The sequence below is a fragment of the Neovison vison genome, chromosome 10 (genome assembly GCF_020171115.1).
Source record: "Neovison vison isolate M4711 chromosome 10, ASM_NN_V1, whole genome shotgun sequence".
Classification (NCBI taxonomy): domain Eukaryota; kingdom Metazoa; phylum Chordata; class Mammalia; order Carnivora; family Mustelidae; genus Neogale; species Neogale vison.
The window spans coordinates 14,960,302-14,976,391 of record NC_058100.1 but is presented as its reverse complement, the minus strand read 5'-3'; the positions used below and the strand labels follow the sequence as shown (position 1 = coordinate 14,976,391).

At 38.4% G+C, this 16,090-nt stretch overlaps 1 protein-coding gene across 13 annotated transcripts in view; it reads right to left on the bottom strand.

The window, feature by feature from the left end:
* Nucleotides 1-427: 427 nt before the first annotated feature.
* Nucleotides 428-16,090, bottom strand: part of ESRRG (estrogen related receptor gamma) — a 622,952-nt gene continuing 607,289 nt past the window's right edge. For all 13 annotated transcript variants that reach the window (XM_044266835.1, XM_044266838.1, XM_044266840.1 and 10 more), the window contains one exon: nucleotides 428-4,346. In XM_044266835.1, the coding sequence (XP_044122770.1) occupies nucleotides 4,102-4,346 (245 nt within the window). In that variant the 3' untranslated portion in view covers nucleotides 428-4,101. The remainder of the gene's footprint in view (nucleotides 4,347-16,090) is intronic.

The following is a 16,090-nucleotide window of genomic DNA, read 5'->3' as shown; positions in this document are numbered from 1 at the left end:
CCTGACGAGCTCCGTGCAAGCCCATGATTTAATTGTGGATGGAGGGAAATAATAGGTATCTCTAGCAGGTTTTAATATGATCTTAAAATAGGGGGAAAGTTTTCTGTTATGACATTGACATCGAGGCGATGATTTTGAGTAATGCAGGATGATGTGGAGATGCTTTCAGATTAAATAAGAGCTATATAAAGGCTTGTCAGAATGAATTCTAATGTGCCACGAGACACTTTGCATACTCTTAAATATGCAAAATGTCTCTTGGCACCCTAGAATTCATTCTGACAAGCCTTTATATAGCTCTTATTTAAACTCCTACTTTATTTTTAGGGAATAGGTACACTCTTTGAATGGAAGCAACAAAGGGCACTGTTTATTGATTTGGTTCTCTCGTGGGGGGAACAAAAAGAAACACGATCCGAACGCGCAATCAAAAGTGGAAGCTTGTTTAATATTGCTCTACCATCATCCTGAAAGGCATAATAATTTGAGTTACACATCTGAACTGATTGGAGTTACAGAATCATATCTCCTTTTTGCATTTAACAATATATACAATATAAAATAAATACATTTACACAAATGGACATTTGCTGGAGCACACAGTATGGTACACATCACAAAAATATACAATTGATTGCTTTACAGATGTGAAGCCCATCTACAGCTATAGACATGGTTTTATTATTATTATTATTCTTTTTACTACTGGCTATAATGCAACTCCTGGATTATGATAAGCAGTTTAAATTTTTTGTCCTTTTACGATCTTTGCACATAAGACTGCCATAAAATGTTTTCCTAGGCAGGTAAACAGAGACGCTTAAATAATTAAAATACAATCACCAACACCCATTTTCTCTTCTATAAGAAAAATAGCAGTTTTAAATATTTCATATCTTTTATGTTATCATTTAAATGCAAAATAGTGGAATAAATACAACAATCTGATCTGATTGAAACACAAGTGTAACTACAGGTAGTCACACAATCCTATTGCTTTAAATAAGAACAAACCTAAAAGAAGCAAAATAAAAATTTAAATCATATGGCGAAAACATACACTTTTATAACTTTCCAAAACTTCACATTAAGTAAATGGTCTTGCCTGAAACTTGAAAAAACTTACCTCGAGCAAGCTTTAAGATGAGCATTTTGCCCTAAAGCCCGTGCAGTTCTTTTAGATCTACGTTTTAAGTCGTGTTTCCTATGTGTGAGATTCGTGTACTCGGTAACGCCGAGAGTCACTTAAACTGAAAACTAAAATTTGTACTAGATTCTTTTCTCACATCTCCATCTCGTGTTTTCAGTTGGTTGGCTCTGAGTTCTGAAGCCCAAGTACTTTAATGTGATACAGTGAAAACAACGGATATATTGTTATATATTTTTACTTATATATAGTGTGGTTGAATAGTAGCAACTTAAACCCTGCACAGACTTTCTGGAAAATAATCTTTTTAAATACTTACATATATAAATAATCTTATAGAATCAGCACCTTTTGTTCCCAGGAGTTGTATTTTCTGTTGTTATTTTTTTTTTAAGGGATGTGCCAATTTCTGAACTCCTATCACAGCTATAAATTTCAAGTTATTGACCATCTGAATGAATTGCTAATGATGATTTATCTAGAATCACACTACAGCCACTTCTCTACTGAGAAACCACAATCTACGATATAGTCCCATATAGCTAATGATAGATACACAGTATTCCTAGCACGAGGCTGATGAAACATCAACCCAAGGTATTTTGTTTAAAGCACACAAAGTAGCAATAGTTTTGGAAACGTGTCCGCACCAAAAAGTTTTGCAACAACACAGAGCTAGTTAATAACAACATCTGAGAGATGATTGAGTGAAAGCCATATATACAGCATTTAAAAATTAGACTTATCTATATTCTTGAAATATTCAAAGTTTTATTTCTAAGCTATACATTGGTATTCTATAATAAACCATTAGAGAAATTATTCCTTGTTTTGAAAATATTATTATGATTTTGATGTGTTTCTGTTCATCATGAGTACTTGTTTGGAGTTTCAATCTCTTAATTATGATTAGGAAGAACCTTATTACTGGTAAGGACTAGAATATACTACTGTAGTCTCCTGAGGAATTGTACATCCAATATTGTCTCTAATTCTACCCTGTGTCTAAAAGCACACACCACAAGAATCCAAACACCACAAGAAGAACAAGACAACAGTCTCTGAATGCAACATAAAATTCAGAAAAGCACAGCAAACATGAAACATTGAAAAGCTGAACTACATCTCTTTTGTCTGTTAGGATTACAATTTTAATTACATCTGTGTACATAGAATAAGACTGTTCACATAGTACAGGGAGCAGCTACTAACACTGGTCCATTGGTATAGCATTTGATGGAGGTTACTGTTTATTGGTTATTCGGCGACTGTAGATGTCGGGGGCATCTAATTGATTTCTTCATTAGATTACACCTCTTAACAGTCTGGAACCTGACTGACTTTCTTGCTGTGACAATACTGGTTGAAAAAGCACACATATTGGCTTAGCTCTTGGTAAAAACTGCAGATTAATTTAAACAAACAGTCCTAAATGAATCAACTCCTAAAGATTACGTTTTAGAATTTGGTCAGGCGTTCTGCTGTCTTTGATGGTTTTGGGTTTTGTTTTTTGTTTTTTTTTTTTCCCCCCAAATTCTGGCATTTGCCTTATTGCCTCTTAAATGAATACTGGCTCACAGCTCCTTCCGAGACAAGGTCTGTAACTCTGCAAACAGGCAGTATCTCGTTCCTAACCACCACGGCAGCTAGAAATCCTATGGCAACTGGACCTCCCAGGTAGAGAGGAGCACTCCTGATCATTCTACGGATCTGTACTCCGTGTGCGGTGCTTTCTACACGTGACCACCGGAGTCATGGCAGGTGTAATCTAATCCTTTGTGTCAGTGAACATTTAGGGAAACTGGAGCTCGTGTAAGAAACTGATGCTTGGGACCAGACTGGCACACAACATAAATTGCATCCGTGATAATATGCACCTTCCCTTCAACTATTGCTTGAGTAAGTTAAATTCCCATATTAATAAATGGCTGAAAAGTGGTAAAGCTGGTACAAAAAAATCTCCATTTGTAAGAAGAAACAAAACATTTTTAAAAATCTTCCTTCAGGATTCATTTGTCCTTCATTATTGTTCATAATTGTTCAAAGCCAGCACAAAATTGCAGTATTCTTATTTCTCTTTAGTATTGCATGAATGAATAAAGCTTAAACTATTCCCTGAAAAAGTTACATAGTAGCTAAACTAACAAATACCTGGAAGACTTGAAAAAACAATTAAGGAATCAAATGGCTGTAACTGATCTAGATGGAAAAGCAATGATAAGAAGCAGCCGATGCCACGTTGCTTAAGTTGTCTAATTAGAGGCTGCTCCCGTGAAACCTAATACTGCACTCAGTCAATGTGTCTGTGTTGCACTGTACTTTTAGGTACGATGGTTCTCTCTCTTTGATTCCTTAGTCATTGGGGACGTTATGGTTCACAACAAGCTCACTGGTATCCATATTATGGATCTCCATCCTTTGGCAGGGCTGGCTTTTATCTCTCTTCAGTTAGAGACCTCTTTTAAAAGTTCAGCAGCAGAAGGAAGGAAGGGAGGGAGAGAGGGAGGGAGGGAGGGAGGAAGGGAGAAGGACAATTTCCTTACAACGAGAGATATTTTCAATTTAGGAGAGAGGGGAAGGACGGGAAAAGAGAAAGAGGTGAGGAGGAGGAGGGGGGCAAGACAGAAGGAAGGAAGGAAATGAAGGAGAAAGGGAACCGGTAATGAAGGAAACTGAGAAATGACGGAGAGGACAAATAAGGGAGATTAAAAAAAAAAAAAAAAAATTAGGAAGGAAGGAAGGAAGGGGGAAGGAAGGTGAGAAAAGGGCCAGAGAAACTCATCAGGAAGATGTGGAGGAATCTGAAAGCTGCTTCATAGTCTTGCTGCTAAATGATCAGTGCAGTCCGTTGATTTTTGATGTTGGTAACTAAACTCTATGTTTCTTCGACATCACTCTGGGGTTGATTTTCCCTTTTTCGGCGTGCAGGACAGGAAGGCCCAGGGAGCTTTTAGTCAGACCTTGGCCTCTAGCATTTCCAAAAAAAGTTTGTGCATGGGGACCTTGCCTTCCAGTTTGATGTTGTAGAAGTGCTGCACGGCCTTGGTGGAGGTCTGCCTCAGCAGCGGCAGCGTCATCAGCATCTTGCCCGCCCGGCGCGGGTCTTCCATGTGCTGGCCGGCCTCGTAATCCTGCAGCGCCTCGTGTAGGACGTCCTGAAGTTTCTGGACGGCCTCCCCATCTTCTATGTGCATGGAGTCTGGGCGACAAAGCAAAACACGGAATCAGGTCACGAACAACCAAAACCGATTTGGAGGAAGTTAACATACTATACATGAATCTCCCGAGGCTCTAAGCTGTGATGTGCTCATTTCTAAAAATCTCTACTTTTTTTTTTTTTTTTTTCCTAAATTTCCCTACAGGAGATGATTTCTAATATGGATTTAAAACACAGAAATTATTACCAAAAAATGCATTATTTTAAAGTGCAGGTTTTCTTTCCTCCTAAGATGGAGTTGCTTTTAACAGATGGCAATCTTGGTTACTTTACTCATTATCTCATTCATATATTTTTTCAACCATTCAACAATTATCAAAGGTCATCTATTAAAAGTATTATTCTAAGTGGTATGGAGGAAAAACATTGTCTAAACTTATGATCTTGCCCTCAAAAAGCCTGTATTTCCCAAAAGGAGGAAAGAAAAAAAAAAAAAAAAGGAAATGACCGAGGTTTTAAGAACTCAGTATAAATACATGGAATTTAACACTACGTTCAGGTGTAGACTACAGAAATCCCAACAAACTGCTTATCCTTTCAAGATTTTCAGTGTACTGGTAACAGTTCATTAAAGCATCCTTACACAGTCTGCTTCTACTGAAAAACAAATGAAGTCTTTAGATTAATGAGTTCTGAAATATCTTTCACATTTGTGAAGGTGAACTTTGCCCTTAAGTGACTCATTTAAAAATCTAATTCAGTCAAGAAAGGAGAGGGTTAACAGGGTTGCCACAATTATTCTTTTGAGAAATGTGAGATGTGGGGGAAAAAGAAAAGTTACTGCTCTAGCTCTAAAACAGACACTTAATTATATACAAGTTTGAATCATTTAGCACGTTTTATTGATTCTGATGACAGTTTATCTGTTAATTACACATAATGGAGTCTTTGGGGGGATTCCTCATGTTTAATAATTCTTGTTCTCTGAGAATGCAGAGCTCTAAGATATATGTAGTTAGCCTAATGTTTCACATAATTCAAATATCAGGTCACATGTACAAAAAGAGAAAGGAAATGTAATTAAAAAATCAAGTGACTAAACATATGATAAAAAAAATCACAGCGACGTAATAAAAAGGCTATCAGCTATAATCAGGACCATATTTAAACACTTGTTTGTATTTTGTTGTTTTTTTTTTTTCTCTTACATTATCATTTTGAAATCGTTTCACCACATCGTTAATAAACTGACCACTGTTTACAGGAGGGGGTTAATGACACGTTTCTTGAAAAGAGAAATACAGTGGCTTGGGGGCTTTTACCACTCACGACTCAACTCCTGCTAGTTGAACCGACAGGAGGAGTTCTTCCAGGTTGTTAAGGTTGATAGTGTGGTTGATAGTGTCCCTGGTGTGGAACTCAGAACATTTCCCAACACACAAGCTAGCCTGTCCCTATGGATTGATCCTACACAGGCTTCTCTCCACGCTGGCCCCATCAGCATGACAACCCCATGCACTCATCATTTCCAAAGATGTCTATCCGTGGGCAATGTGAGGGAGGGAAAAACTGTCATGGAAATCACAATATGCACTGAATTTTTTTTTTTCTATTTTTCTTCTGAGATGCTATCCGAAGGGAGGGTGGTGGGCCTGGACTCACACAAATGGTGACTGCCCCAGGACACAAAAAACTGACTTTGCACATGAGGGAAGGGAGATAAGGTGGACTCACCCAATTTGACCTGGGACTCAAAGCACTCAAAGTGAAAATGGGAACAAATGGATGGCGAGAAGAGAATTGCATCTTTACAAACAATATTAAAACAAAATACCTATCTTCCCACCAGACCCCCCCCCCACCAAAAGAAGCAAAATAAATATAATAAATCAACCACATATTAAGTACCTGTTTGGGGTGAGGCTTCTACTTCTTTGTGATAAGCACTTTCTGAACACTGTCTCCTCTCTCTTCCCCCAGCTGCTGTAAGTCATGTGTCACCAGGAGGGTCAGAGTTGGGCCTAACTCGAGTTTCTTTGTATCAAAATATGCTGCTAGAATGCGTACCACTGCATATGGCATTTCCCTTGCTTACCCCCCAAAAAAGTTAAAATGATCTTCTGAGTCCATCTTATTCAACCTTCCATCTTCATCAAGGGTCTGCTCCACATTTCTGGGGCTTTTGGGTAGCTCAGTGGGTTACGCCTCTGCCTTCATCTCAGGTCATGGTCTCAGGGTCCTGGGATCGAGCCCCACATCGGGATCTCTGCTCAGCAGGGAGCCTGCTTCCCCCTCTCTCTCTGCCTGCCTCTCTGCCTACCTGTGATCTCTCTCTCTCTTTCTCTATCAAATAAATACATACAAATAAAATCTTAAAAAAAAAATCTTCTCTACGTTCCTAAGGAAGACATTTCCAGATGTATGTAGAACATTCTATTTCACAAGGGACAGAACTAATCCTTACAAATGTCTTCTTCAGATTTTTTCCAAATCTGTCTACAACCCCCGTCCTTTGGTCCTGGTTCTAAACACTGGAATGATACAGAATAAATGTCCCTCTTCTCTATGTGAATCTTTAAATGCTTGAAGTGAGCTGCCGAGTCACCTCAGCCCCAACTCCAAGCCTTGCCTTCCCCACTACTCTGGCTCGGCAGGAGATATATTATAGGATGTCACAGGAAATGAGGCGAGAACAAATAGCAGAGAGATACGCTCACAAACAGCAATTAAGACTTCAAACTATTCTTTAAAGGCTGTGATTTAGCTTGAGAGATTTAAAAATGATTTAATCAAATTACTATGATAATTTAACTTCCCATTTACAGAAAAGATTCTAACTCATTTTAGCTTTACCCATTCTCGGATCTGCTAATACTTTAAATGCAAACTCACTAAATCTGAACTTTTAATTAGACCATGATTCAGCTGGCAGACTGCTGAAGAAAATATTAATCTCCATTAGGGATCCTAGTTCAAGTTCTGGCTCTGTGGCTTTAATCGCTGTTTGGTCTTTGGTCTATATGCATACATTTATGCTAGGCTCACTAGAACTGGCATTAATTTATGTAATTATTTAGCTTTGGTTGTTGGAGCTGGTTTCTTTTTAACTTTGCGTTTTAAAGGAAATGGTCCCAGTATTTGTGCTAATGAAAACCAGTGAAACTTAATCATGTGACTCATAGGCTTATGAACTAAGCAGACACAGTAAGCCTATACATTAAAAACACTGGGTGAATGGTTAAAAACAAAGATGTTTGGGCCCAAGCCCAGACCTATCAATCAGAACATTTTAGCTAGATCCTAGGCACCATCCATATTTTTAAAAATCTAGGTGCTTCTATGGTCAAGCCAGGGTTGTGAACTAAAAACCACACTGCTATTCTAAAAGAATTCAGATTTCAAATGATAACCAGAGTTCACGGGAAGCATGTATTGTCACCCACATATTACATTTCCACACTTAATAATAAAATAGAACCCCTTCATTAAATTCCAATATTTTATTCTGTGAAGCGGGATCCTAAAGGAACATGTCTAGTTAAGATCATTTACTTTGGGAAGAGAGCTAAATATCTTCATACCTACAGTTGCAAATTTGGTGAGACTCAGAATTTTTGTAGTTTACCTGAAATAAAAAATGCCTTTCTCTATGGTAAAAATTTTTAACGATTGTGGGCATGGATGGGCACAGCTACTCCAGAACACCCAAATCGTATTTGGGAACTGCCATTAGAACTTGTAGCTCACTCTTGGCAATACTTTCTCAAGGGTGCCAAATCTGATTTTGAGGGTGGAACTGAATATTAAAAATAGACAAAGCATATTCAGATCAAGTCTAGTATATAATATAAACCAATGCTCAGAGGAACCCAAGTGTTGATTTCTTTAGTGTTTGTAATTTGCCTACATGAAAAGGGATAATAAGGGGTGAGCTGATGGGACTCTCGGATTACTGAGGAAGGAAACACAACATGATGGGAAATACAGAAAAGTGAGCAAAAGTCTATTTTCTAAAAGATAATTTGATCTCAAAATTTCTATATGCAATGTATAAGGAGTCTAACCGAGCGATTCTCCTGGCTCCAATTGGCTGGATACTGAGGAATGTCAGTTGACTGTAATGCAAACTAGCTCTTGATGGACATCGATCGCTGACCCTAAATTTCAAAAAATGGCGCCAATCATAAACTTTCTTGGAAGATGGCAGTGGAGGTGGCAAGATATTTTAATCTTTCCTAATCTGCACATAAAAAAACCAGAACAACTATATGGCCAAACTAAAAACCTATAGACAGACAAAACTAAGTGACGAGGTATCCCCAAGACACACACACACACACACACACACACAGAGAGAGAGAGAGAGAGAGAGAATCAGGATTGTGGGTGTTCCTAGCTCTGTCCACTGAGAAAACCTAGGAAGGAGGGCCAAGCTAGGAATGCAATCCTGAGCAATGAGAAACCTAGCACCAGCTTATCATTAGATTCCAGGCTTCGGCCAGGAAATATTTAAGATAAGTATGGAACATCTTATACTACGTAGAAACGACATCATGTACAACTACTAATTAGAAAAATTCCAGAAAGATTCCAGAAGCCAAACTAAAGAGACTCCCAAAGACCCAAAATGGAACAATTCTAGCTTCCTAAAGGATTCTAACTGCAATTGATTGAAATCCACTGAATAGGGATGCTTGGGTGGTTTTGGTGGTTAAGCATCTGATTCTTGATTTCAGCTCACGTCATGATATTAGGGTTGAGATCGAGACCCGTATCAGGCTCTGTGCTGGGCATGGAGCCTGCTTTAAGATTCTCTTTCTCCCTCTCCACCACCTCCTGTACCCTCCGCTTGAGCTCTTTCTCTCTAAGAAGAAGGAAAGAAGGAAGCCCACCGGGTATGTTTAAATACATTTGATTATAATGACATTTGAAAAAGATAGACATCACTACTTTATTTTGAAAACTGGTGAATGAAAGGAAAGAATCAAGCTCCTATATAAACTCCATCATCAGTCATCAATAAGAGATGAGAGAAAGCATCACTTTATGTAAGTATTCCAATGACTGAATGTAAAAAAGAGATGACAAAAATCACAGATCATCATTTTGTGACCCCCAGCGATGAGTGGATTTAGGTAATGAGCATCAACAGCTGCTCACAGGACACAGAGACAACCGGACACGTGAGCCTCCCCATGAACAGCACACCACCTACAGGTGTCACAGGCATTGAACCAGGGTCTGATGAAGTCTCTGCATCCAGCTGTCAATTTGCACGAGATGCAAAGGGCAGAGAGACGTGATGAACCACTCCGAGAGTTCGCAGTCTGTAACGTCCAGAGTTGGGGGAACTCTGCAGGTCAAATGCCCTGGCCTCTTCAACAGAGAAATTGTAAGAAAATGAAAGTGAAAGATCAACTTTTAGATTAAAGGAGAGTTAAAAACTCCATTAATTTTTTTTGGGGGGGATGGGCAAGACTAAACTCTCATGTCTGAGGATACACATTTGGTGATAAAGCTGTAACAAAACATAAGGAAAGGAAAAAACCACAACAGGCTGGTGGTTACTTTGGGGGGCAAAGGAGGGCGGTGAGATTGGAACAAGACATACGGAGGGGTTTCTATGATATCTCGCAAATTTTTATTTCCCATCTTTGCTCATATGGCCATTGTGGCAGATGGCAAAAATGGCTCTGAATGTTACTCCTATGGCAAAGCACACTTCGCCAAGTGTGAGTCAGGATCTGCTATGAGAGATTATCCTACATTATCCGGGAGGGTCTTCAGTGAAGCCAACAGTGTCTTTGAAAGAGAGGCAAAGGAAGAAGAAGGCGATCCATGGTGCTACGCTGCTGCCTCAGAAGATGGAGGACCTACTACAGCTCAAGCAATGCAAGGAACGTCGCCCTAGAAGCTGGGAAAGGCAAGGACACATGTCCTCCTCTAGAGCCTCCAGAAGGACCGCTGCCCAGTCTCTATCTTGTCTTCAGCCTTGTAAAAAATGCTTATGGACTTCTGACCTCCAGAATAAGTACAGATTGTTTCAAGTCACCAAGTTGTGGCAATTGGTAAGAGCAGCCACAGAAAAGTAATACACTCATTAAGTTATACATTTGGGGGAGGTTTGTGTGGGTCTTTCTCTTAAATATATGTTTTATTTTATATTAAAATGGTGAGAGGCAGAGACAGAGAGAGGAGTAGTAAGAAACTTCCGATGGAACGGTCCCTTCTAGAAAGCACTGAGTTAGGCAGAATTCTGAGCAAGGTGGTAGAAACACTTGGCAAAGTGCCACGGAAGGTCTTCCCATACCAACTAAGAGGTTAGATCAAAAGACTTTTTAGGTCTTTCCTAATGCAGAAAAGCAATACTTCTAATGCTGGAAACAGTGATAACAACTCTTATGTGCTTAACCATGGCGAGAACAGAACGATTTTACAGGTATCCATGAGATATACTATCTTCTTCGTTTCTAGCTCTGGCTATGAAGCCAGATCTCGAAGTTTATACCAGACCCACAAATCGTTCCCGTACTGTATTTATATTGGGTGTTGAGCCACAGATCCGTAGCCCATAGTATCTTTCCTCCTGGGTTCCCTCTCATAAATCCCAGGTTATTGTTACCATTATTCTTTACCCTTGCATAATCGGAATTCCCTGCTAAGAGACTCTTTTTTATTTCTCTACAAGTACTCAAGGCTTCTCTCTCCCTCCAATATCTAACACTTAATCCAGGAGCTTTCTAACTCCTTCTACTCGAAGTGATACAGACAATTATACTCAATAAGTGAATGCTGGGGGGAACCGAAGTGGCTCGGTCGGCTGAGCACCCAGCTCTTGATTTTGGCTCAGGTCATGATCTCCTGGTCCTGAAATCAAGCCCCATCCCTACCCCATCAGGTTCCCTGCTCAGCAGGGAGTCTGCTTCCTCCTTCCCCTCAGTCTCTGCCCACTCCCCACTGCCGCTCATGGGTGCACACACACTCTCTCTCTCTCACTCTCAAATAAAAGAATAAATAAATCTTAAAAAAAAAAAAGTAAATGTTGATAGCAACTTGGGTGTAAATATTTCAATCTTCCACAATATCATAAGTGATCTGTACCATGCTAATGACCTTTTCATAAGAGATTAGTCATTATCTATAAATGGAAATATTGCTATATTATGTCATTCCCTAGAAGTAAACCAATTGCAGAGTATTTATGTGCTTATTACCCAGCTGAAAGCAGAGACACTTGGGGCAAATATTTCTTACACTATGTCAAGGCATAGCGATCATTGAATGTGATAAGAAACACTTGAAAATCTACCTTTACTTTTTACATAAAAATTTGAGATATCATCACATTTACGAAATTCAAGGGTTACATTAAATAAAACCACCACCCATTTCAACTCAATTATATCATCTTAAGCAAAATTAAAATAATCCAAACAGTGATGGCAGATTTGAGCAAAAACCAAAGAAAAGTAGACTAGGAGATGGAAAAATTATAATTTTGATTTCCCAGAGAGTATTAATTATCGTTTGGTCTGGGTAAAAGTTAAATACATAAATATTTACCTGCTGCAAAAGACCTGTCCATACTTATTTCATATTAAATCCCACCAAGGTAGTAAACATTTGGTCTCCAGATCTTTTTTTGCCACTTTTAAGAGTAGTTTTATACTACTGGAATCCAAGAAGACAGCAAGGTAAAGTGAGTGCAAAATTCTAAACTAAATTAAGAGTACTAATTTTGGTTGGCAGATGTAAAATTGCCAATCTACTTATTTGTGGAATAGGAACCGCTTACTGGTAGTGAGGAAGAGAGGGTCCAACCCTCTGCCTCACAGTGGCCACACATCTTCATCAGCTTGCTTCGGCTACCTGCAAAAATGCTATTGGCCATGTCCATCTCACAGGCATGTTGTGGAAATCAAATGAGATTCCCTAGCAAAAGCTAAAAAAAAAATAAAATAAAAAAGAAAAGAAACATCTACAAAAAGATTCTTTAAAAAGGATAATTGCTTGATCAGTATCTTAAATTCTGTCTGGAGTATCAAAATTAGCAAATTTAGTCAAAATTTCAATAAAATTGTGTTTGATGGCTCAAGCGATATTAAGGAACTAAAGAGGTTTTTCACTTTTATACTAATTGTTCAGATCCATGAGGATGTTAATATTTCTATATTATAAATTTAGCATTAATACACACATAACCACATACAAAATGTACAACCAAACTCACTGCCCCACTTAAAAGTCACTGACATAAAAATTTAGGCCACATAGTGATATGAGACATTATATAATTCACCTGCCTCGTGTTACAGATGAGAAAACAGTTATGTGATTAAAGCATACATTCTTGAAGTGGAATTTGGAATTGGAAGGTAGGGGCAGATCTCTCTTTTTAGGTAAAATGCGTATCTGTACAGTACACAAACAGATTCATAACATTTTCATGATATTAATATTTCATTAGGGACTTATTAAGAAAAAAATATCTAAAAAGGCTACCCCAAGGGAGAGATAATGAAAAAAAGGCTGAAAAACACGAGGCCAAACTTTACAGGACTAAAGATGGCCCTCATCCCAGTCTCCTACAGTAATCAGAAGCTTTCTCTCCCTTGAAATTATATCATGATTCTACACATCAAACGTTTGTTCTCAAGAACAAAATACTGTCAGGATGTGGTTCTAATTACTTACGATTTGAAACTGAGGAGCAAAATATTACTCGCAGCTTCCTACCAACAGACACTATTATTCTAGAAGCATGGTGTAGAAATAAAAGAGAAAAGTCAGCTTTAAGCTGTAGTTTCTGTTTAGTCCTGAATGAGTTGGGTTCACAGGGCTCCAGGGTGGGGGCAGGGCTGGCGATACCACTTGGGAGGAGTGGCAGCTGGGAAGCTGGAGGGCCTTGTGAGCCAAAGACAATGACCGGAGGAAAAGCAATTCTCACTCTTAAACTGCTTTAGTCTCCCATATATAAAAACGAGTCTACTTCCTTGGGGCCAGCATAATAACTTCAAACAAATTCTTAAGCATAAGAATCAATAGAACCAAACTGAGAGAAGAGAATCCCATGAAATAAGCTTACCCAAAATGTATGTAGTATTTCACTAAATTTTCCAATAAAGACAGAAAATTAATTACAGAATCATAAAACTCCCCAAATGGGAAGAATTCTAGAGAGGAGTCTAACTTCTTGGTGTTTGCTGAGAGAAAGGGGCCTAACAATTACCAAGTTAACATTGTGATGTAGATTTTCCTTTTTCAATTCAATGGCAGAGAGAGATCAGGGAGGCAACAATTGCCTAGGAGATAGTTGGTGCGCAAATTTAAGAAAGTATACAGTTTAAGTGAGCCTGTGGGTTTCTTACCTTCAAAAATAATTGGGACAAAAAAACAAATATTTGAATGTCAGAATAACAGTATTAGTCCAAAATATATTGGGTTTGTTGTTGTTGTTTTTCCCTATATCCTTCAAGACAGGGAAAGTATTTCCAGTGGTGTTCCTGCTGTTGTAAGTAAGTGAGTTCACATATATGTAAGTGAGTTCACATATACCAGAAACAGAGGTACAAAAATATATGACAGCTATTACCGAGAAGACGATTCCCTGTTTCCTGAGCATAAGCATAATATTAATAATTATTGAATAAAGACAGATGTTTAAAACAAGCTGAAATTTAGATTCATGAGACATTGCTTTTTAACATCTACAGCCATACAGGGAATGCTAAGATATCTACAAAAATAACACTAAAATAGATTTTTTTTCCCCCCACAAATTCTGAGATCTCTAAATACTGAAAGAAAAACCACGAGCTTTTTAGGGTATCTTTGAAAACATTTTTCATACTCATGTATTTTTGAGCAGTTTCAGAGTCCCTGGAACTAAGCAAAAATGAATTTACAACTTTATTGCTGTCATCCAAGTAATGGTAAAAAAAAATGGAATAAAATAGCATCATATTGACAGCATGAGGAAAAAAAAAAAGATTTTCTGAGTGGTTTATCCCATGCTAACACTGTGGGGTTGGGGGTTGGAAGCAGGAGAGAAGGGTCATATTTATACAGCCACGAAAGAACTGGCACAGTTTAGACGTCAATATAATCCTTAATCTTTTCTCCGTTATTATGGACTCTGATTCACTTAAATTTTCTTGGTTTTTGAGAAGCTAAAAAAAGTTGCAAGCCCTTGCAGAGTAACTTTGTGACACGGAGAAATTTTCTGAAAGAAATTAAAGTTACTCAATACCCGTATGAGAGAAAAAAGAGAGGGTCAGTTAACTAGATCTCGTTTTAAACCAGAAAAGCAAACTAACTAGTTCTTTAAAGACTTTCTAATCACCAGTCCTTGCTCTAAAGTAGGTCACTTCCTCCTTCCAACAGCGGAGTCTGTGGGATTCAAATATTTACATATCAAAACACTAATGATTATATTTCTACACAACAGACAGAAATGCTGCTACTAATTAATTCAGGTACTCTAAATTACAACAGCCATAAAGTATATATCTAACGCCTAAAATGATAAGATTTTAGCAATCTCGATCAAGTTTTAGCGCTGCTCAGCACGCACAATTAGTTAATAATTTTAAAAAGCATTATGTAATATAAAAGATAGAAAACATGCTTGCTGGGTTTTAAATGTAACTGGCCAAGTACATGTTTTCAATTAGAATCACTATATAACTACCAAACAGAAATTCTTCCCCAAACCACTGCTACAGAATTTTTCATCTGATGATGAGAGATGACATAATGTGAAGTCCTGCAAACTAACAAATTCTCGGGGAATTTCTCTCCCATCTCCCACTTTGGTCTTCTAGAGAGCCAGAGAAGGGCTATGTGAGATGTCTGCATCAATAGTGCCACTTGTCATAAGGAATCCTAGATTACAGTTTCACAGGGGAGGACAAGTGGGGTGAACGGTGTGGTCAGCAGTTAAAAGTATGCAATGCTAAACTCCATTATGAAGACAAATAGGAAAGTACAACTTCATTGTTGAAAACAATTTCCCTCCTATCAGTCCAAGGATGCACGCATCAATATTGTAGATGAACTGTTAATTACAAAATCAATTAAAAATTATTTCTAAAAACAGTCACGCGTCCCCGGCTCTCATGGGGGCAATTTGGGCAGAAGGGTCTCATCTCACTAGGACCGCGCCAAATCACAAAGTCGTCATCCACAAGTAAGCAAAAGCAATCTGGTTTTTCATTTTTCAGCGCGGCTGAGCCCAGCCTGAGATTGATCGTCACATATGGCCCCAGAAAACAAACTGTCAATACCTTGAATGCTGCAGAATTTGAACAAATAGCCGTCCGCCCATTCAAGCCACTCATTGCATCCCATTTAACAGATTTTATTGACAGTTTCCTTCTTGTAATTAAAGGGAAAACTACTGGCCAGCAACCAAGATAAAGTTCAAAGATAGGGTCAAAACAAAAGCAGATGGAGGGGCACGGTGTGACTGTCAATGGTACACAGCATCAGAGTGCGTTATTGACACGCAGGTATCTAAAGATCAGCACGTCATTAAGGAGGGATCTATCTGGAACTATATGCAAATGCCAAAAGCGACTTAAGACCACAATAAAGCGGTAGTAGAGGCACAAAGGGAAAAACAACAAAGCAGCAACGATTTTTACTTATCAGAAGTTGCTATTTTAGTACATTTCCATTCAAATGTAAAGACTGTTTATTCCCATAATTCTGCACCCTCACTGCATAGGTGGTACCTTTCAGAGAAATACTCCAGCAGAAGTTGCCTTCTACAGAATTCCAGAATA